The sequence below is a fragment of the Oryza sativa genome, chromosome 2 (genome assembly GCF_034140825.1).
Source record: "Oryza sativa Japonica Group chromosome 2, ASM3414082v1".
Classification (NCBI taxonomy): Eukaryota; Viridiplantae; Streptophyta; class Magnoliopsida; order Poales; family Poaceae; genus Oryza; species Oryza sativa.
This window is the reverse complement of record NC_089036.1, coordinates 19,037,514-19,059,151: the sequence shown is the minus strand read 5'-3', so window position 1 is coordinate 19,059,151 and position 21,638 is coordinate 19,037,514. Positions and strand designations below refer to the sequence as shown.

The 21,638-nt window shown below is 40.0% G+C and overlaps 2 protein-coding genes, 1 long non-coding RNA gene and 1 pseudogene across 6 annotated transcripts; 2 read left to right on the top strand and 2 right to left on the bottom strand.

Moving 5' to 3' along the window:
* Positions 1-9: 9 nt before the first annotated feature.
* On the bottom strand, positions 10-636 carry LOC136355259 (uncharacterized). Its single transcript, XM_066307642.1, has one exon. It carries the CDS (start codon positions 634-636, stop codon positions 10-12), a length of 627 nt encoding a protein of 208 aa, XP_066163739.1.
* An 8,609-nt stretch (positions 637-9,245) lies between these two features.
* On the top strand, positions 9,246-15,706 carry LOC4329474 (uncharacterized protein At2g33490). 4 transcript variants are annotated; one of them, XM_015772263.3, is made up of 11 exons: positions 9,246-9,559; positions 11,379-11,451; positions 11,561-11,638; positions 11,805-11,862; positions 11,988-12,056; positions 12,261-12,289; positions 12,375-12,582; positions 12,655-12,885; positions 13,318-13,371; positions 13,717-14,647; positions 15,316-15,706. In XM_015772263.3, the coding sequence occupies exons 4-11, from the start codon at positions 11,812-11,814 to the stop codon at positions 15,324-15,326; spliced, it is 1,584 nt and encodes a 527-aa protein (XP_015627749.1). In that variant the 5' UTR covers positions 9,246-9,559; positions 11,379-11,451; positions 11,561-11,638; positions 11,805-11,811; the 3' UTR covers positions 15,327-15,706. The 4 variants fall into 4 exon arrangements, with proteins under 4 accessions (XP_015627749.1, XP_015627747.1, XP_025879346.1 ...); XM_015772261.3 differs by having other exon boundaries at positions 11,801-11,862; XM_026023561.2 differs by lacking the exon at positions 9,246-9,559 and adding an exon at positions 9,631-9,747 and having other exon boundaries at positions 11,801-11,862.
* Positions 15,707-17,701: 1,995 nt separating this feature from the next.
* Positions 17,702-20,924, bottom strand: LOC107278271 (receptor-like protein 2; annotated as a pseudogene).
* LOC112938005 (uncharacterized) lies at positions 17,709-21,194 on the top strand. Its single transcript, XR_003241048.2, has 2 exons — positions 17,709-17,905; positions 20,916-21,194. It is a non-coding gene; the product is annotated as an uncharacterized lncRNA (long non-coding RNA).
* Positions 21,195-21,638: the final 444 nt, after the last annotated feature.

Below are 21,638 nucleotides of genomic sequence, written 5' to 3'. Positions count from 1 at the left end.
TACTCCAGCTCAGCCTCGTCGGCCGCGGACGCCACCGCGCGCCTCTCCTTCTCTAGCTCCTCCAGGCTCCAACGCGACCTCCCTCCGTCTCTCCTCTGTCACAAACCGCCGCCTCAGCCGCTCCACGCTGCCGCCCTCCTCCATGTCACCGCCATTCGCATCACTGGCCGTCGCGCACTCATCTTCCTCCGCGTCGGCCTCCTGCTCCAGCTCGGCGGCCGCTGACGCCGCCGCGCGCCTCTCCTTCTCTAGCTCCTCCAGTGCGACCTCCCTCCATCTCCCCTCGGCCGTGAGCCGCCGCCTCAGTCGCTCCACGTTGTCGCCCTCCTCTGCGCCGCCACTGTTCGTGTCACCGGCTGCCGCGCATTCGTCTTCCTCTGCGTCAGCCTCCTGCTCCAGCTCGGCCTCGTCGGCCGCCGCGCACCTATCCTTCTCCAGCTCCTCCAGCGTGGCCTTTCTCCACCTCCCCTCGGCCGCGAGCCGCCGCCTCAGCCGCTCCACACCGCCGCCGTCGTTCGCGTCACCGGCCGCTGCACACTCGTCTTCCTCCGCGTCAGCCTCCTGCTCTAGCTCGGCCACCCGCCGCCCGCCAACAGCTCCTCCCCCCACCGCCGCCACGTTGCCCATAGCCGCCATCACTGCCGACGCCCGCCGCCGAGGCATTGCCTGCCTTGCAGAGCAGAGAAGGGGGAGAGAGAGAGAGATGAGGAAGGGAGAGAAGAGGGGAAAAGAGAGATGATGTGGCCACACTGACATGTGGGGCCCTCGTGAGTTCCACGCTGACTCAGCCATCACGTCGGATAAAACCGGGTTCAAAACCACCGAAGGACCTAAAGCGAATGGATTTTGTAACTCGATGACAAGTTGAGGGACCTTCGGTATACTTTTTCCTCTAGGATTTGATTCTTTTTGGAATAGAGAGACTATATATAAAACTTTACACATAAAAAAGTTTATACAATTTATACATATATGTTTTGTACCTATGTGTATATAAAGTTTGCACATATAAATTTTTATACATATATAAATTTTATATTTATAATTTTGAATCGAATTCAAAAACAATTCATCCAACTCTTCATCAAGCTAGAGTGTCAAACGACCAAAGTATCTCTTACGCATATTGGTAGCAGTAGATGTGGGCAAAAACAAACCACGAACGGAATGCCGAACCAAAGTTTTGGTTTTTCGATTGGTTCCTCAGTTTCTATTTTCATGTAACTCAGTATTTAGTTTGTAGTCGTATGTCCTTTTTTCTAGTGTGAATCAAACTTACTGAAGAAACCGACACCATGCAAGATTAAATCTTTAGAGTAGATGTCTTTCACCTGCTTGATGTAGACAGGGCACACATAGCTTTCGCGGTTTTGTCTTGTGAGTGGCATAACACCAAGTATCCAACCTTGGTCGTGCACTTGATTATTGTTGGGACTTGGGAGTGGCTCGGCTTAGCTGTAGACATGCTCCTCTTTGACAATAAACCACCAAAGCAACATTTTTTCTCACAACTATATATTGTGATTTTCTACTATACAGAAACCGAACATCCGAGAAACCGAAAAAGCCTTAAAACGGATGCTCACCTTAGCACATCCTCTCAACTCTCGAGGCACACCTTGGTATTCATAAAAAGGTTTTTCGTGACCGCATGATTAGATACTAGAAGCTGCCAAAATCCCAAAAGGGTCCACGCATTCAAAGGTGAGAAAAATTAGCTCTTCTACTCTCTTGAAATATTCTCTCTTTTTTTAAGGCTTAACTTATAAGCTAAAAAGTCTAATACTAAACAAATAAGCAGCTTTTTCGTTTGGCTTTTTTTAAGCCATAAGCCACTCTAACACTATTAAGCCACTCTAACACTATTAAGCCAAAACCTAAGTTGGAGAAGCTTTTTTGGCTTATATAAGGTAGATGTACGACTCCACCACTAAACTTAGGATATTAAATCCATTGGTATAAATCATAAGCCGATAAGCTAACTTAAAAGCCTAAGCTAATAAGTTTAGCCTAAACAAAGAGGGCGTCCCTATAACATAAGCACAATTACATTGTGTGGTGACATGGTAAGTCACCCCGCACCTTTATGTTGAAGCCAAGTCGCCACCTTAGCCTAAAGAGTGGCCTCTAGAGGCGCACATGTCTCATGAAAAACACATACGGTTTTTTAAGCAACTTGAAAAGACTACTTGATGCGTAAGCTATTGTGGAGGGAGTTGTGTTCACTACTAAAAAAGGCACATAGAGATCGGCGCTATAGGTGCCTGAAGTGCGAAAACCGACATATGTAGACCTTTTTCCATCTCCGTAGACTAAAAACACAAAAAACTGACACCTTTAAGTAACTATAGGTGCCTGTTATAAAGAAGAACCGACACCCCTATATTGAGCGGAGTCGAACCGCACCACACCGCACCTTGTCATCCATATCCTCTCCTCCTTATCTCTTGTATGTCCTTATCCTCTCCACCGCATCCTCTCCCATCTCTCTCTCTCTCTCTTTCTCTCTCTCTCTCTCTCTCTCAGGCGCAGTGGCGTGTGGTGGCGGGTGAAGCCCTCCCCTCCGCCAGATCTGTCGGGAGGGGAGGTGACGGTGGGAGGCAGGCGGCGCCCCTCCCCTCTGCCAGATCCGTTGGGAGGGGAGGCGACAATAGCGACGTGCGATTGTGGGCGACGGCGGGAGGGGAGGCGGCGGTGGCGGGTGGCGCCTTCGGACGTGCTGTGGGATCTGCTTCTTCGCCACCGCCGACGAGCTATGCAAGATGGGACCCGATGTGCTGCTCGTCTGCTGCTCCATCCTCTCCATGGAGGCCGTCATCCATCCTCTCCATGTTCTTTGTGTTTTGTGTTTGAGTTGATGTTCTTTGGGTAGTTCTTGATGCCGATTAATTCTATGAATTAAATGTTGGGTGATATCGGGTGAAGGGGAGCTGCTCGATGCTTTGAGCCGATGCATTGAGCCGCTTTTTTTGGGGTGAAGACGGCAGCTACGAGCTTTTTTCTTTGTTTGTATTTTTGGACCTCAAAGGTGCCGGTTTTGGAGCCAGCACCTTTGTGCCGGTTGGAAAATTTGACATCTATGCTAGGTTCCCAACCAATACCTATCTAGTTTGTGTAGTAGTGGTTATGCCAGTAGTTCTCTTCCATAAATCATCATGGTGGTTTTTTTCCCCTTCAAACCACTGTGCATTGAGAAGGAATGCCATGTACAGTAGCTTTAACCTAAGTGGCACATTTAACAATATAATCAGGGGCAGAAACATGCATGGGGCAGCTATAGCTTGGGCCCCACACCTAGCTTCATAATCCCCATTATAATCTTGAAAAATACTTTGTAATTTGTGAAAATATTTAAGCTCTTATTAGCTTAATTAACCTTGAACTTTGTGCCTCTCCGTCACCAGATATATGATGAAGGGCCACCTTGAACTATAGACTATATATCTAAAACCTCCAATATGATACGTAGGTTGTGTTTTAGTTTCTGAAATTGGGAGAAGTTTGGAGAAAGTTGGTAGATTGGAAAAAAAAGTGGGAAGTTTATGTAAGTAGGAAAGTTTTGGATGTGATGTGATGTGATGAAAAGTTAGGAGTTTGAGGGAAGTTTAGTGTGAACTAAACAGGGCCGTAGTATATACTTTCTCTTCCGATACGACAGGACACACCCTTAAGGTTGATTTTGACAACTGGCACACAGACAAGACACGTGTTGCGTCACAGAAACCCATGCATCCAGGTCAGCTCTTACGTAGGTTAGTTCACACTGTGTGTGGCGGCGCTGCACTTGCGACGACGACGTACGTATGTACGCCGAGACATGTATGCACGTACATACTAGTAATGTATACGCTAGCTAACCACCGTTTGACCGGCGAAATTAAACCTGTTGGGCCGTTCTTCGGTCCACGGTCAAAACCCCGCACGTCTGACCTTGATCGCTAATCGCTTATTCGCTTACAACGAGGGATCGAGGAGATCAAGGGATCGAGTAATTGCTTCCTCCGTTTTATATTATAAACTTTCTAGGATTGGTCGTTTCATATTATAAAACTTTCTAGCATTGGTCGCATTCATATAGAATTGCTAGAAAGTCTTATTACTCGGAAGACTGGTTAAAAAACTAAGGATTTGACATGATATGAAAGAAGAAGTATATATACTAATTAGGTCGTTTAATTAGTACCAATATATCATAGCTTACGTATGATGGTTTAATTTCTTCGTGGCTGAGCAACCGCTGGTCGTTTGGAATTAACACGGTCCAACGAAGCAGATCAGCATATGGTCCTTTCTTCCCAGGCATGCATGACTAGCGTGCATGTTTCGTGCCTTCCAAACAAAGTGCTGTATGGCGAGCGAGATCATCTCAGATTGTTCTTCGCAACTCTTTGCGATTATTGGGGCTAAAATATCTGTAAATTTCTAAACTCATGATTTGTGTGTTTTGCAATTCGTGATCCGGTAACCCTAGATACTTTTTCTCTAGTTTGGCAACCGACGACGACCCAGAGTTAGGGTTTGACCATGACCCCGGATTGACATGATGGTAGGAAGGTATGTAGAGGGAGATTGTCGGATTTAAAGCGATGGCTATGAGAGGCGTCGGTGTCAAAGCCATGAGGATGGAAGAAGGCGGTGGTCGAGTCGACGTTGGCGGCGGAGGCAAAGCAAAGAAGTGGTAGGAAGCGGTGGCCTAGATGGCGGATCCGGTAGCAAGGAATCACTTGATAGGCCTTCGCTGCTACTAGATTGAGGAGGAGGCTGGTCAGGAGGCCTCGCCGACGCTGTTGACGTCTTTCGACCGAGCGATGACGTGTTGGGTGGGGAGGCGTCAGCGGTGCGCTAGGCATTATCAGATGACATCCAAAGAGCGTTAGGAAAGAACCAAGGGGGTTGGGGGATAGATGATAATGTAGAATCACTGTAGCAGTACGAATCTCGAAACTATTAGATAGCCTAGCTTAATTTTGCAATATTCTAGGTATTTTTTTGTCAAATGAAATGAGTGCTTTTATATTCGTACGTACCAAACAAAGTGTTGCAGCATATAGTACTAGTTTATCCATCTTTATCAACAAACGTATAAATTCACCGCATTATTTTATTTATTTTTTATTATGCATAAGACGTATGCACGCACCACAACACTCTCATACTTCCCCAAATGTGCCCACTCTCAAATAGATGGAAGCAAACAGTGAATCCCCACAACACTAATGTTGCTTCTCCAATTATTTTATGTTTGTCTTTCTAACAAGAACACAATTCAATGTGTAATTCATCATTTTCACTATAATCTTGGGCTAGAATAATAGTAAATTTAATAATGGACCAATCTCGTGAAACCATGCATGACGAACCAAACTTATGCCTACAAATGTACACATGGGCATATGTTAATATATTTTCCTTTATTTTTGTCACTCCTTAAAAATATATGAATAAATTACACTGATAGTAAATGAATTTGTAAGATGAATATAATTATTTTAATACATAAAGTTGTAAAACGTTCATTTCATTAATTTATACAAAGTTGTATGGTACATGCAAATTAACTTAAGGCCAAAGCGGCACAGTATGAGTAATCTTGCTGAGTTGGATGAACAATTGAAATATTCTCCTTATTAGTCAAACATTATGTCTAAATAGAGGTATAATTTACTCAAAATATATTATGTCCTAATTGCCATCGAATTCTTGCGCTTCTCTTTTTCCCTACTGTTCTGCTAGTATTCCTGACCCTTTTTTTTAAAAAAAAAAATTACCCAGTTTGACGTTATATTCTTTTAAGAAGAAGACCCGTATGCCCTTATGTAAACTGCAAACAATAGGAAATCCCCAAAATAAAAAAAAAACAATGATTATTTTTATGTGTTTTAAACTATTTAGTATATATCCCGCAAAAAAACTACTTCTATTTAGTATATACAACATAAAAAAGAATCTCCTAAAATTTATTTATCATTGTCACGCAATAAATAGTGGCATTACAATATTTTTTTAATAAATAAGTATGCTGAGTTCTCTTTTTCAGAAAAAAATAAACAAATTTTGAAAAGGTTCGGGGGGAAAAAAGAACACCATTAAAAAGTGGACAGGTGGCCTCGGTTTGGGTTGGTGCTTGGTGGTCATGTCTCGCTCAACTTGGGTGGTCATGAATCATGTCACGGTGCCCTTGCCATTTTGCAAGTGCTTCCTGATCGACCTGACGGTGAGGCCACTTCATTGATTCATCGGTTGCGCTTGCACGCACCCACGCGTATCTATCCGAGCAACCAGGGCATCACACCCCATCAACCTAACATTCGCAGCCATAATTAAAAAAAGTTAAACACTTTCTGGAAAGAAAAAAAAAAGGGTGAGTTACAGAGGCATAGAACAGAGGGAACATATCCTATGCACACAAACTTTCCGTGCACACTTCGTGCACACCAACTAACAAATGCTACGAAAAATTCTACCAGAAATACACATAACCTTCCTGTGCACACCAACTAAAAAATACCACGAAAAATTTTAGCAGAAGTTGAACATTTACTCATATTAGTATTACACATATCTACAAAGTCTCATATTTAAATTTATTATACTTTAGCCTAAAAAAAGGTGAAAATCTGACAGTCTTAAGGGTAAAAATATGTCAGAATCTTGTCTTTTTTATTATGGCTAAAATATAATGAATTTGAAGATAAAATTTCACATGTAGGTTTAATACTATTTGAAGTATGTGTACAATTTTTTTTAAAATTTTTTGTGATATTTATTAGTTGATGTGCACGGAGTATTCATAGGAAGCTTGTGTGCATAGTATATATTCCCTATAGCAAATAGGTTGCCTGTAAAAATATCACACTCACAGAACATTAGATAATTAGCTGAAGAAGAGAAATGACGAGCCACCCTTCGTATAGATAACAACCTCTATATAAATTCTAAGGTAAGTTCAAAGAGAGAGCGAGATAGTACGAGAGTGAATTAACAAAAGATAAAATCACTTAGGTTCGTGTATTAGAGATAATATGTTGTTACTTTCTCCATCCAAAAGTCTTATCCTATTTTATTTGTTGCATTGTTTTTATTTAATGAGAGGGACATATTTTTTAGTCATTATACATCTAATACTTAAATGAATGGATCGTCTTTTCATTTTACCGCCCAAGTAATCATCTTAGAGCAAGTTTGATAGTATATCTAACTACTCCAAATCATCTATAGTTAATCTAATAGACTATTCATACAAAAGTTACTACAAATATATACTACGCCATTATATAATTGGTTCCATCTCTCATACAAACACAACATCTTAAAATCCGTACTGCAGCTGAGTGTAAATTTGCAACACACTTTTTTTCTCTCTCATCTCTTTTTTTTTCTGCATATGCTTATAGCTAGCTTATAGTATGCTATTGTACTTGCTCTTAATATATTTATTGGTTTGTATGTATGCCTATAATTTATTAGTCTTTGTTATATGAGGGATGAGGTAAGATAAAAGAAATAGTATAACTTAGACTTTAGCATGAAGGGAGTACCTATTAACTAATGAACAGTAGATGGTATGACTGAAATAGAAGAGAAAATTCCTTGTTTACCTTAAAAGTTCATCCAATCTCTTCTATACCCATGAGATTTGCTCATTCTTTTTCATACCCCTAAATTTCAGTTTGGATCCATTCTATACCTCTTCCGTTAGTTGACCGTTAAATTCCTACCATAAATTCCATTTTGCCCTTTGGTATTGAGAAAATATAAATTTATGATTTATATTGATGGAGTATAAAAATTTATTATATACAACTATTATGAGTTTATTTTGTGAGATATTATTTACAAAAATAATTTTTATCTTGTATGAAAAAAATAAATTATCATAAATAATATCTTGCATAACAAAGTCATAAATAATATTTATGATAATTTATTTTTATATATGACATAAAAATAATTTTTTATTATTTATTTCGAACATAAATAGATTTATCTTATAAAAATATTGTACTACTGTAACAAAATATGCTATATATACAGTTTTTAATGGTAAAAAATATATTATATTTGTTATTTCTAAAAATAAACTTTGTCATAGATATTTTTTTTTGTTTTTCCTTCACGGAGGCGAAACTAAAATATTATTTTTGTTAAATAATATCCCACAAAATAAACTCATAAATAAAATAGTCGCATACAATAAATTTATACACTCAATCAATATACTTTATAAAATTATATTTTCTTGATACCAAATGGAAAAATGGATATTATTGTAGGAATTTAACGGTCAACTAACGAAAAGGGTATAGAAGGGGTCAAAACTGAAATTTAGAAGTATGGAAGGGAACGAGCAAATCTCAGAAGAATAGAAAAGATTAGGTAAACTTTCAGGGTACACATGCAATTTTCTTGAAATAAAAACTAGTAGAAGTAATTAACTAAACCAAAATAATAATCCACAGGTTTCAATGTTAATATCTTCTTTCTATAAAGCTAATACCCACTAAATACCTAAATCTCAACATGCAATCATTGTATTTATTAGTACTTCTAAAACCTACACGCAAGCATGCCACGTCAATCCAGTAAACACGTAAAGCTCAACATGTAAGTATATAGTAATTATATTTATAATTTATTTTATTCTAAAATTAAACATACACATGCTAAATAACCATTCTCAAATCATTTTTATAATATTTCAATCTAAATGATTTCATCATTTCTCCATTATACAATATATATCTCGCAGCAAAGCGTGAGACATTATTTAGTTCATATGGTATGACTGAAACAAAAAGTAGGAGTAGTATAGTTACTAAACCAAAATAATAATCCACAGGTTTCAGTGTTAATTTAGGTAAGTATCACTGTATCATCAGCCGCTGTTAGTATCTGACGAGATGTCATCATCAAATTCAAAAGCAAAGGGGAACAACAAATACAGTAGAAAATTAATCTTTTCTCCGACGAAAAACCAACCCAAATCAAGAAAAATTCGTAGCAAAATCTCCTTGATGCTACCACTACTACTATTTGCCGGTCTAAGCTAAGCTTTCTCTCAGTCAGTCTACAATTATTATTATACTACTATATCAAATCCAAGACTGCTTTTTGTCTAATCTTCTTTTTCTTTGGTCAACCAAGGGCATGGGGGCCCCACTATATCTTTCCATTAGGCTAAAGTTATAAAAGAAGCAGCAGCAGCTATAACTATAAAATCTCCCTCCATTTTTAGTCTACCTTTCATAGAGGAACAACGAAGGATCAAGAGAGAGAGAGAGAGGCGAAATCAAGGCCCTTTTCTTTTCTTGCGATTTCCACCATCGCCGCCCAAAGCAAAAGATTAGATAAGCTTAATCCCCACAAAATTATAAGGATTGTTAGACAGGAGGAGTAATCGATCAGAGAGGGGAGAGGGAAGAGAGATCGATCGATGAAGTCGCCGTTGCTGAGGCTGAAGGGCTTCGGCCACCACCAGCAGCACAGGGAGAGGAAGTCGCGGCAGCCGCAGCCGCAGCCGACGCCGGCCAAGCTCGACGAGCTCGCCGACGCCGCCCAGGTGCGCGAGTCCATCGACTTATTGATTAATTGATTGATTTATTGATTTCTTCCTCTCCTCCTCCCATCTATCTCCTGTTTTTTTTTTTTTTTTGGGATTTCTGTGATCAAATCGGCGTCAAAATCGGATCTTGGGAGGAGCCCTATGCGAAATTGCGATTTTTAGCCACCCCCCGCGTTGTTTTCCAGGTGGAGTGCGCTGTTCTTTGGTTGGTGCACTCGTTTATTGATTAGGTGTGGATGCTCAAAATGATTTTACTACTAGTAGTATTTTGGTTATTCAATGCGGCTGGAGGAACAGAGCTCGAACTGTTTAAATAGAAATTGATCCATCAATTTTCGTTTTTAATTATTTTCTGATGGTCATTGGTGGTCGTTTAGAATAATCAAAGCTTTGAACTTGCCCCGTGTTGATTCAAGCGTGCAGAAGGACTAAACTTTTATTTAATCCAAACCAGGGTGTGAATAACCGCCGGAAACCGCGCGGTTACCGCGGTTACCGCCCGTACCGCGGGGGTACGGTTACCCGTACCGCGCGGTACGGTTTAATAAAATTCATCCAAATTTAAAAATTTAAAAAAAAAGAAAAAAATCAAAAAAAATAGTGAAGGTAGTGCTTGATTTATAGTGTTTTATGGTGAAGAAATTTCTCAAAAAAGAGTAATATTTATTCAAATTTGAGAGCAAAACGGAGAATAAATTTGAAAATTGGAAAAAGAAAAAAAAATGGGCCGGCCCGTTACTGTGCAACCCATTACACATCGCGCGGTAACCGCGCCAAACCGCGTGGTTACCGCGTCAAACCGTGCGGTAACCGCGCCAAACCGCGCGGTTTGCCCGAATTTTTGAATTCAAATTTCGATTTGTAAATTTGTCGCGGTTTTGCGCGGTTACCGCGGTTACCGCCGGTAACCGCCGTACCGCCGGGTGGCGGTAACCGGGCCCCCGGCGGTTTTTGAAACCCTGATCCAAACAGTAGGAGCCTCGTTTAAATTAGTATATCGGATGTTCAAAGTAGAGTAGTTGTTAGGCTAACCTCCACGAAAACGACGTGCAACTTCTCTGCAATTTTGCCCTTTACGTGTTTGCCCGGGAGCCATTCTGCTCGCGGGTCATGTCTGGTCAAAGTCTACGATAGGAGAGGACGACGCGTCCATCGGAGAAAGTTGCTGCGAAGATAGCAATCGATTATATTTAATATAATCTCGGTCAGCTGTTCGACGTAATCTTGACTGGAACTCTGGATAAAGTATGAACGCTTATCCAAGAACACGCACGAGATATTCCGTTCCGATTCCGCGTCGGTCTCTGGTGCTGAATTGGGAGTTGAACCATGAACAGAGAGGAGTTTCTGAAGTACGCCAGCTTAGTTGCAATTTCTGACTTTCCACCAATTATTGGACAGAGTGACAGGCAATGCAACTAATCTTGATATCTTTTGTGCCATCTGAATGATGACACTGAGAAGCACTTGCAATGTAATGCGCCATTAAGCTGGAGAAGTTGTTCTCAACAGCCTACTGCTACTGTTGGTCAATGACAGTGATATGACAGAAACTGTTTTTCCCTTTACTTCGCCTTATCAGATATATGTCTAAGAGGACTGTGTGATCCATGTTTTACTGGGCAGCTTATAATTTATTCTGCTTTCTAATGGGTTCAGCTTGCTGTATTTGGTACTTCTACCCTTTCTTAGGATTGTGGCTGCCTACAATTTATTGCTGGCCAGCAATTAAATAGTACTAGTCTATTGGTAATGGGAAATATTTCCTTTGCATTGTTGCATTCATAACTGAAATATGGTTTTGCGTTTGTCTCAGGATGTGGAAGAAATGAGGAACTGTTATGATGGCTTCATTTCAGCAGCAGCTGCTACAACGAATGGCGTATATGGTACCTCCTGTTTCTAAATTCTAATGCTTAACATGGTTTCTGTCAACAGTTGATAGCATGTTTGTCTATACATCATTTCTTAAGTTGATCATAGTGTAATATTGTGCAGAGTTTGCTGAGGCTTTAGAGGAACTGGGAAGTTGCTTACTTGCAAAACCTGTGCTAAATGACGACGACGACGATAGTGGTGAGTTGTCCATTATTAACCATATAGAAATTCATGGTGTAAAACATCGCGTTACTAGATTCTAACCACTATGAAAACCATGTATGCTTGTACTTCCTTCAGTCCAAAGTTTCCTTTTGTTGACTACTGTAATCGTTTTTATGCTTATTTTTTTACCTTCAGGCAGAGTGTTGATGATGCTCGGTAAGGCCCAATATGAACTACAGAAATCTGCGGATAGATACGTAAGTTACTTTTGTTGTTACTGTGAATTTTTAAAACAACAATTTGGAATTCATTATAGTTATTTAAATTTTTTTACCACGTTACAATCTGTTGGTGCTGACACGCTTTTAAATTGGCTATCCAGCGAACAAATATCATCCACACAATCACAACCCCATCTGAATCTCTTCTTAAGGAGCTGCAAACTTTAGAGGTTTGATATACAAAATTTCCTCTGAAATCTTTGCTCAGTTATGTATTCTTATAATTGAAAACAACAACTGCTACCACTTTATACCAATTGTTTATTGGCTACTCATTAGTTGGTTAATTAGGATTGCCTGTGAACCACAGGAAAAACAATATGTTTACATCAATGTAGCATGATATGCTTATACATTTTGTTTGCATTGCGCAGGAAATGAAACAACAATGCGACATGAAAAGGTTCAAACACACCTCAAGTTCATTTTCATTTTTGGTCATTTCTCACTGAGACGCATCTTGAACAATCCTATTCTGTTCCCTGCAGGGACGCATATGAAACCATGAGGGCATCCTATAGTGACAAAGGAGGGTCAAGGCATTCCAAAACCGAATCATTCTCCACAGAACAACTGGACGCTTCTTTTCTTGAATACCAAGAGGATTCAGCACTTTTCACATTTCGCTTGAAATCATTAAAGCAAGGGCAATTCCAGAGCCTGTTAACACAGGCTGCTCGCCATCATGCTGCTCAGGTAACTCAATGAAACTGTTAACTATTTCCCTGAGATTTGAGTGCCACATAACCTAACTGTATATATATTCAGTTAAGTTTTTTCAGGAAAGGACTCAAATGTCTCGAAGCACTTGAACCTCGTGTCAAAGCAATATCTGAGAAACATCACATTGACTATAACTTCAGCGGTCTAGAGGATGATGGTTCTGACAATGATGGCTACAGTACTTACGATTCTTGTAGTGATGACGGAGAACTGAGTTTCGACTATGAAATAAACGATAGAGACCAAGATTTTCTTACTTCGAGAGGTTCAATGGATGTAAGTTCCATTTATATTTGGTTACTGTCTTTTAATTTGTTTGTGTGCCTTACAGCAGAGGCCATGGATGTAAAACATTTCCATTAAATAATAAAAAAAGCCCTTTTAATGCTGCTGCCTCTCATCTAGTGCTTCTACTTAACCACCTCATACATATATAGCCTAGTTTCAGCTTTTTCCTCTTAATTGGTTTTACAATATATGGATCTTATAAATCAGCATCAATGGTAGCATTTGAACTGGCATAAGCTTCAACTCTTTATGCTTTCTTTGTCTAATCAGCTCACTAAGGTTCTATAGTTTGCACTGATTATCTCTGGAATTTGCTCACTTTATTTTCTGTTCATTTTTATTCATAAAATTCTACTGAGAATACTGATGATCTGTCTTTTATATTTTTATCTAATTTATGTTCTTTTATTTTGTGTCCAGTTTGATAAAAGTGATCAGACTACTTCACCAAAGCCAATCAAAGAAAACAAGCAGGTGTGCTGCCACTCCATAATACTCATATTAGAAGTGTTCTAACTGGGTCGACTAATATGATTTCGTTAGTTAGTTATTTCTCTTATCCAAATTTCACTACGTTTTATTTTGATGCACTCACTGAGTTTGGAAAAACTATTATTTTTCAATGTGGTGGTTGATATGAGTGTTTACACCCAAATCTATCACTACTCAAAGAGCAATTATTCAAGCGAAAAAAATATATATGTATGATGCACCTTCACCAGCCTCTACCCCTCTATCTCCAGTTTTGTACCAAGTTAACAAAATGCTAGTACATATATTTATATTCTGAAATTCTGATTGGTATCTCATAATAAGCAGGAAGAGGCAAAACAAGCAGAGGCCGAAATAGTGTTCCCGCAATTGAAGCCCGAGTTCGCTACACATTCAGCTCCACTTTTTGCTGGCAATTTGCTTGATGAAACTGACAGGCTTCGGCAAATGAGGCCATCCTCAACCAAACACTCGTACAGGCTCCCTACCCCAGTTGGTGCTGACAACCCCGTACCATCAGGTTCACACAGGCTGCATCATTCCGCGCAATTCTTCGAAACAAAGCCCCATGCCCCGACGAATCTGTGGCACTCGTCTCCTCTGACAAAAGACTACAATGGCGCCATGCACAACGCCGCTACCAAGCCGTCGTCATCATCAAGCACCGATGATCTGAAGAAGCTGAAGAGGGAGTCATGGTCAGGTCCGATCCCGATCAAGGCCGGGTCAGGCGGCAAGCCCTTCTCTCAGGCTGACCACAGGCCATCGCCCACCATGGCTTACCCTGGTGCAATGCCTGCGGCCAAGCCGCACGTCCGGCACGCGTCGTCGTCGTCTGTGTCACCCAAGGTTTCCCCAAAGATGTCACCGGTGCCACCAGCATCGTCGCTGAAGATCAGCGAGCTCCACCTGCTGCCGCTGCCTCCAGCCAATGTGGATCCTGTCCGGCCTTCTGGTCTGGTCGGCTACTCCGGCCCTCTGGTGTCGAAGCGCGCGCCGACGCCGGCCCGTGCCTCCCCGAAGGCGTCAAGAACGGCGTCGCCGCTGCCTAGGCCGCCTGCGGCCTTGGCAAGGAGCTACTCCATACCTTCCAACAGCCAGAGGACGCCCATCATCACTGTGAATAAGCTCTTGGAGGCTAAGCATAGCAGGGAGGGCAGTGATGCTTCTTCCCCACCACTGACTCCATTGTCATTGTCTGATTTGTGCCACCAGGAGAAGGCAGGGAAGGCAGCTGCAGGCAACACAAGGAGAAAGGGTAAGTGACTAGCAACTCATGATGCCTTTTTTTTGTTTTCCTTTTGCAAAATTGTATTGCTTGAATAGTTGAATTGCTTCGTCACACAGGATTTTTTTTTGTTTTTATACATATTTCCTCGATATTAGAGTTTAGACAAAAGCCTGTATCTTCAATTCTTCATTGAGTTTTATGAAGGACATGGACATTTAGCACTGACATTAGTTTGCATGGGCTTCTCTTTGTTTGTCATCAGCTATCCTTCTGGTTTATGAACTAGTATTAGCGATGCACCTTTGTTCTTTTCCCTGAAAATAAACATGTAACAGATTGACGTGCAGAAAATAGAATAATATATTGAAACTGGAGAATTGCATCACCTTGTACTACTAAATGAGAAATGGTACCATAATCTTTTGGTACTTTTATTTGTTTCCCAATGTGCTAAGAAAGGAGATTTAGGCTGCTTTATATACATATTGAAATATTATAATTTAGTTTCTGTAGTTTCATGTGTTTCTGCATGCCATCAAGAATTCCGACATTTTCAATGTTATGTGCAGTCCTTGGCAAGTATATATATATGCTATAGTTGTCACAGATCTTGTAGATTTTCAGTCTTGTTTTTGTTAGTTCTTTCTCAGAAGATTTTGTGAACCATCTAACCATCGTTTTTCTGTTCGTTGCAGAAACCTTGTGATACACCCGTCAAATTCGAACCATTGCTGGACAATTTTGTTTGTAAGTTAGTGGTGTATTGTAGGTTTTTGTGTTCATAATATTCTTTCGTTTTGCCACCTGCCTTGTAAATAAAAAGAAATAAAGGTGGCAAAGCAATGTAAGTATGTAACACATTCTTTAACGCTTTTTTTTTTTTTTTGGTTTAGCTATCTACACTAGTTCTTTTGGTTCAGAAAATCTGAGTTAGCAAGGGCATGAACAGTGGTTTTACAACAGGTTGTGCTAGTTATCTGAAATAACAGATATGTATCATTGATGATTCGATTCTATAGATTTTACCTAGAATGGTATACATGATTAAGCTGTCTATTATACCTTCTGGTAAACGGAGTTCTTCTATCCTCTTTCTCTTCCTTCCATATCGAAAAATCATGCATGGCATTCTCTTGCGGATGATGTTGTCACACCTTCTGTATTTTTCTCATATTACAAGGTGAAACCCCCCACGTTACTGTGAGAGTTTACTATGATAATAATAAGTATGTGTATGATAACATAAGCTTACATAACTTGATATGGTTTATGATAATTTAAATTTAAATAGTATATAGAATGATGATTCAATGTAAAAGTAAGGCACTATGGCTTTATGAGAGAAGAAAAAGAGAGAGATAATTTGGACCATAAATTAATCATCTAAGGGTAAAAACAATTAAGATAATATGGCTTAATGAGAGAAGAGAAAATTAATATTACCTAAGTGAGGATGAACTATATAGAATGTGTGGGATGATGATTTAACATTCTTGCATTTTAAAGCTCTAAAATTCAATAATTATAAAATTATAGATAATATAGCATGCTTGCATGATGTTTAAATATAACAATTATTAGTGGAGGATGATGTGTCATCTTTGCATGTAGAGCTTTAGAATTTAGTGGATTATAACTTTATAGTAATACTAGGTGAAACCCCGCGCATTGCTGTGGGAATTTAGTATGATAACAATAAAAAAAAATGTGTAAGATAGCTAGATAACATCAGATTAAGTAAATTAATGTGGTCTATGATAATTTAAATTTAAATAGTATGTAAAATGGTGATTCAAACGTAAAAAGTAAGATGGTATGACTTTATGGAAGAAGAAAAGTAGGGAGATAGTTTGGACCGTAGATTAATCATCTAAAGGCTAAAAACAATTGATATGATATAACTTAATTAGAGGAAAAAAAGAGAAAGATAATTTGGACCATAGATTAATCATTTAAGCACTAACTAAGTGAGGATGAACTATATAAGTATATAGGATATCATAAAACATAATAAAGATATACATTGAAACATTATATGAATTATGTTGGATGATAATTTCACATGTTTGTATTTGAAAAGCTCTTAAATTATAAAAACTATAAAGATATAGCATGATTGCATGATGTTTAAATGTGATGATTGTTAGTGGATGATGATGTGGTATCTTGTTAATTAGTGGATGATGATGTGACATCTTGTTAGTGGATGATGATGTGGTATCTTTGCATGTTAAGCTTAAGGAGTTAGTGGGGGATAACTTTATAGTAAGATATGATAAGAATTATGTAGGATGATAATTTAACATTCATGCATTTTAAAGCTCTAAAATTCAATATAAAATTATAGTTGATATAGAATGCTTGCATGATGTTTAAATGTAATAATTATTAGTCGAGGACGATGATGTTACATCTTTGCATTTTGAGCTTTAGAATTTAGTGGGTTATAAGTTTGTAGTAAGATAAGATTTAATAAATTATTTGGACAATGCTTAGAGAAAAAATTGAGCGTCCCACTCCCACCGAGCCTGCATACATGCATCTATTAATACTCATCTAATTTATAATTTGATTAAACCATTATTCTCGTTGCGATTAAATATTTATAATAAGATCTCACTTGATTATGTTTTGATAAAATATTATATTACATGAAATTGTTTCACTACCTATAAAAAATTGTTTCATTACTTACTCAAATGTTTCAATTAAGTTTCTAAAATGTTTTAGAAAAATATAACATTTTTTTTTGAAGGGGAGAAAAATGTAACATTTAGAAAATACTGACTGCAACAACAACAACCACTGTATAATTAAGCCCCAACGAATGAAACATCACAAAGAAATCATATGAAAAAATATTTCAAAAATACTTGACATTACTTAAGCGTGTTCATATCATATATGAAAATTCAGTTGAGAGCGTTAAAACACCATAAAATAATTTCTGAAAAAGATTTCTTACGCTTCAGGGATACGAATCCACTGGGTAGGGAATCAAAATGCACTTCATTCATTCTTGTCCACCCGTTGCCCAGCCCAGACTGCTTAGGCCCACATGTTGAAGGCCCACCTATGCCGATCTCCTGGAACTCCGGCATCCTCGCCAGTAGCCGCCGCTCCCACCGTCCAACGAAAGGAAGCGGGCGGCCGGCGCTCGGCGGCGCTCGGCAGGCATGGCGATCGGATGGGATGGGATCGGATCGGCGCAGGGCCAAGGCCCGAGGGTCGCATCCTGCGACTCCTGTGAGTTCGTGGGCTATGCTCGCTCGCTCTTCTCCTGAGGTAAATCAATCAAGGCTAGCTGCAAAGCTCTTGTGAAAGAATCATCATGTTCGTTTTACCGATCTTGGGATTGTGCTCGTGTGAGCTTCGGTAGTTTCCACTTACATGTTTTTTTGTTCTCTAGTTTTGCAGAGATCTAGTTGTCAGTTGCAGATTTACGGTCACCTTGTTGCAATTTTTTTTCGAACGGTCAGTGCGTTATCAACGTTTTATATAGAGAAGTGTCTCATTTTAATGAGAAAACGTAACCCCAATTTTCCATAATTAATTGTAATTTTTTTTCAATCGGTCAGGCTGTTACTGACGTTTTATATAAAAAAGAAGTGTCCTATTTTAAGTAAAAAAGGAACCATCACCCAGTTTTTCCTAATTAACTATACCTTGTTGCAAATTGCAGAAAAAATATTCCGTATATAGTATTTAGTATAGATTATATCGGTAAGCATTGACATCCCCACACAATATGGACACAGTTCTTTTAACTATGATTTCAGTTTACTATGCTTCCACAAACTCGTCGACCATAGTCCATATGACACAGTTGGAATCTATGATTTCAGTTTACTATGTTTCCACCGACTCATCGACCATATCCTACACGGTTGGAATCCTGGAGATGGTTATATTAATTAGAAAGTCGGCTGTTGGTTGCTTATTTCAATTCTGTGACCCATTGCGTAATGTACAACAGTACAAGCCAGCACAAATTATTGTCTGGTTTAGCCAAAGAATCTGGACACAACAATTTGATCATATAGCACTCCTACTCCAAAGAACATGCCAAATGCAATTGCGAAGACAAACTTGTCAATGTACTGCTTTGTGGGGATTGTGGAGACTGGAGCTGCTCCTGCTGAATTGCAGCGGTGCAAAAGCATAGGGCTGCATAGCTTCGGGTTCCCAGCAAAACTGGAAGTTGGAAATGTGCTGAACTGGCCTATAGTTGGTACAGGCCCTTCAAGGTCATTGTAAGAAATGTTGAAGTTAGAAAGAAAGTGCAAGTTCGCCAGTGACGAAGGGATTGCACCTGTCAGATGGTTGGAAGACAGGTCTAGCACCATCAGATTCTTGAGGTTGCTGGCCGATTGCGGGATCTCCCCATGTAAGTTGTTGAAGCTCAAGTTGAGTGAGAGGAGCGCTTTCAACTGACCAATCTCCATGGGGATCACACCACTGAATTTGTTGTTACCTAGATTCAACATTTTAGGGAATGCATTAGCCGTATGGTACTGAAGAGATGGAGCCACAAAAACTGGCATCCGAAAGAGTCTTGGGTTTGAGTGATCCGCAATCTTGTCTGATCTTAGCATTGGCATCTCTGTTAGTGATGTTGGTATTTCCCCTATAAGGCTATTATTGGATAAGTCTACATACTTAAGGTAGTTTAGGCTCTTGATCCAGGTTGGTATTGGTCCACTAAGTTGATTGTTGTATAAAAGTAGAAGTTCCAATTTTTTTAGCTTTGAGAGCCAACTAGGTATTTTTCCAGTCAGTGCACAATCATTTATGCCAAGAACCTGAAGATTCTCAAGACCATGAATTGTTTCATCCTGTGAATAGTTTCATGCATGAAATTGCCCCCAATTAGCAAGGTAGTGAGGTTCCTTAAGCTCTTGAGTATATGAAGTGCACCTGTGATATTGGTAAAGTAGTTGTACGAAAGAGATACAAAGGTAAGGGATTTCAACTTTTCTGTCTCCTCTGGCAACTGACCGTGAAGCTTATTGAAAGATAACCGCAACCAAGTTAAATTACTGCATGAGTAGATACTTGCTGGAATTGTGCCGGTGAAGTAATTCGTGCAAAGATCTAAAGTTTTCAGATTTGGTAGGTTGGAGAAGTTAACCTTAGCAAGGTCTCCTGTGAATTTGTTGCTCACGAGGACGATGGCTGCTAGATTTGTGCAATTGGCCAAGGTTGATGGCAGCTCCCCAGATATGTAGTTATGGTCCATGCGAAGCTCCTCCAGTTTCTTGAGCTCGCCTATAGATTCTGGGACCTTGCCACTGAAACTGTTCCCCCCAAGATCAAGAAAAACTAGATTACTGAGCTTTATCACAAGCTTAATTGTTCCTTGCAAACCATTGTTAGGAAAAGAGAGGTACTCCAATGATGTGGCATGGAAGAGATCATCCGGGAGGGCCCCACTAATGTTGTTGTGGCCAGCTTTGAGCATTCTAAGTGCAGAGCATTTACCTATCCCAGCGGGGATTTCGCCACTGAATTGGTTGTAGCAAAGGTCAAGAGCAGCAAAGGATAGTGAGCTGATGCAGAAAGAGGAAGGTATGTGCCCAGTGAAGCTGTTGTTGCTTGCATTGATCGCTACTAGGTTGCTCATTTTCTCCCATGTGGTGGATGGAAATGCTCCAGTAAACAGATTACTTGAGATATTCAGTACCTGGAGTGGCCAATCAGATGATGATGAGTCTACCTCTTGTAGTTCCCCGCCGAGGCGGTTGAAGCTGACATCGAGGACAACGATGCTGCCAGAGAATATCAGCTCTGGCGGAAGCCCACCGGAGAGTGAGTTGTATGACAGGTTGAGCCGCGACAAGCTGGTGAGCTCGCTCAGGGATGACGAGATGCGCCCTTCAAGGCCTCTTGAGGCCAGCAAGATCTTGGTTACTGCACCATCCACATCACAGATGATCCCTTCCCAGGTACAGCAGTCGGTCCTATTCCTCCATGACGCAGCGAGGCCATTATCATGTGGCGGTGACAGCTCCGCGAGGAACCGGAGGAGGGTTAGCCTCTCCTGCTCAATGCATGAACCGACGGGAGGACAGATGAAGCTCAGCGGCAGTAGCACAAGCGCAAGGTGAAAGAAATTCATGCGAAAACTGCTGGCTTTGTTTGCATGAAGGATGTGATTTGGCTTCTTGGTCAGTATTTCTGTCAGAAACTGGCAGGCTACTGAGCATGGTTTGCCAATATAAGCTGGTATCCTGTGCAAAAAAAATACAGTCCTTGAGCTATATATTGTCGAATAACATTGCTAAATTCCTTGCAGAGAGAAAGAATAGCATTGCCTAAACGCACCAAACAGGCGAAGAACAATAAGCTGATGGAATGTTGACCTACGCGTTTGCTACTGCTGCCTCTCACTGGCTTAGTGCTATGCTTAGGTATGGTTTGTAAATTCGATCTATTATTTGCTTTCAGCATGATGTGTTAGACTCACATTGTTTGACGGAAATACTTGCACTTAAAAAGTATATTTATCCATACACTTGGCCACTTGAGACACACTAGTCTACTTGAGATGATTTGTTAAACTTCCATTCCTTCACTCCTGAAGCAGAGTCATGGTCCAAAGTCTATAAGCCTACACTGATTTCCTTTGATTTATCTATTTTTGTATGACGTACACTGCTGCTGATCTTAACAACCTATCCAGCAGTTGCATTTTGAATTCGTCCCCAACTCGCGACTGTTGACTGTTCTTGGCCTTCACAGCAATTGAAAGATTGACCTGTGTTTTGTTGGTTACATTCTACTCTTTTTATGTTTCCTTGAGATGGTTAGTTGGATCAATACTGAAAGTGTAACCGATGCAGATCTAAATAACCATGTGTTGCGTGCTGCTGCTGGAATGCGCTTGCGTTTGCAAGGTTGAACAAACTTTGAGCCTTCAACTTCCTAGTAAAGGCTGAGCCTTCATGGACTTGCTTGTGTGTTGTACTGCTATAGTGCTATCTACGAGTACTACTAGTATAATAGAAGTATTCTGGTT

Coding starts and splice junctions, on each gene's coding strand:
- LOC4329474 (XM_015772261.3), top strand. CDS start 9,434: ATGAAGTCGCCGTTGCTGAGGCTGAAGGGCTTCGGCCACCACCAGCAG. Junction 11,639..11,800: donor TGACGACGACGACGATAGTG/GTGAGTTGTCCA, acceptor TTTTACCTTCAG/GCAGAGTGTTGATGATGCTC. Junction 12,057..12,260: donor AGGAGCTGCAAACTTTAGAG/GTTTGATATACA, acceptor TGCATTGCGCAG/GAAATGAAACAACAATGCGA.
- LOC136355259 (XM_066307642.1), bottom strand. CDS start 636: ATGGCGGCTATGGGCAACGTGGCGGCGGTGGGGGGAGGAGCTGTTGGC.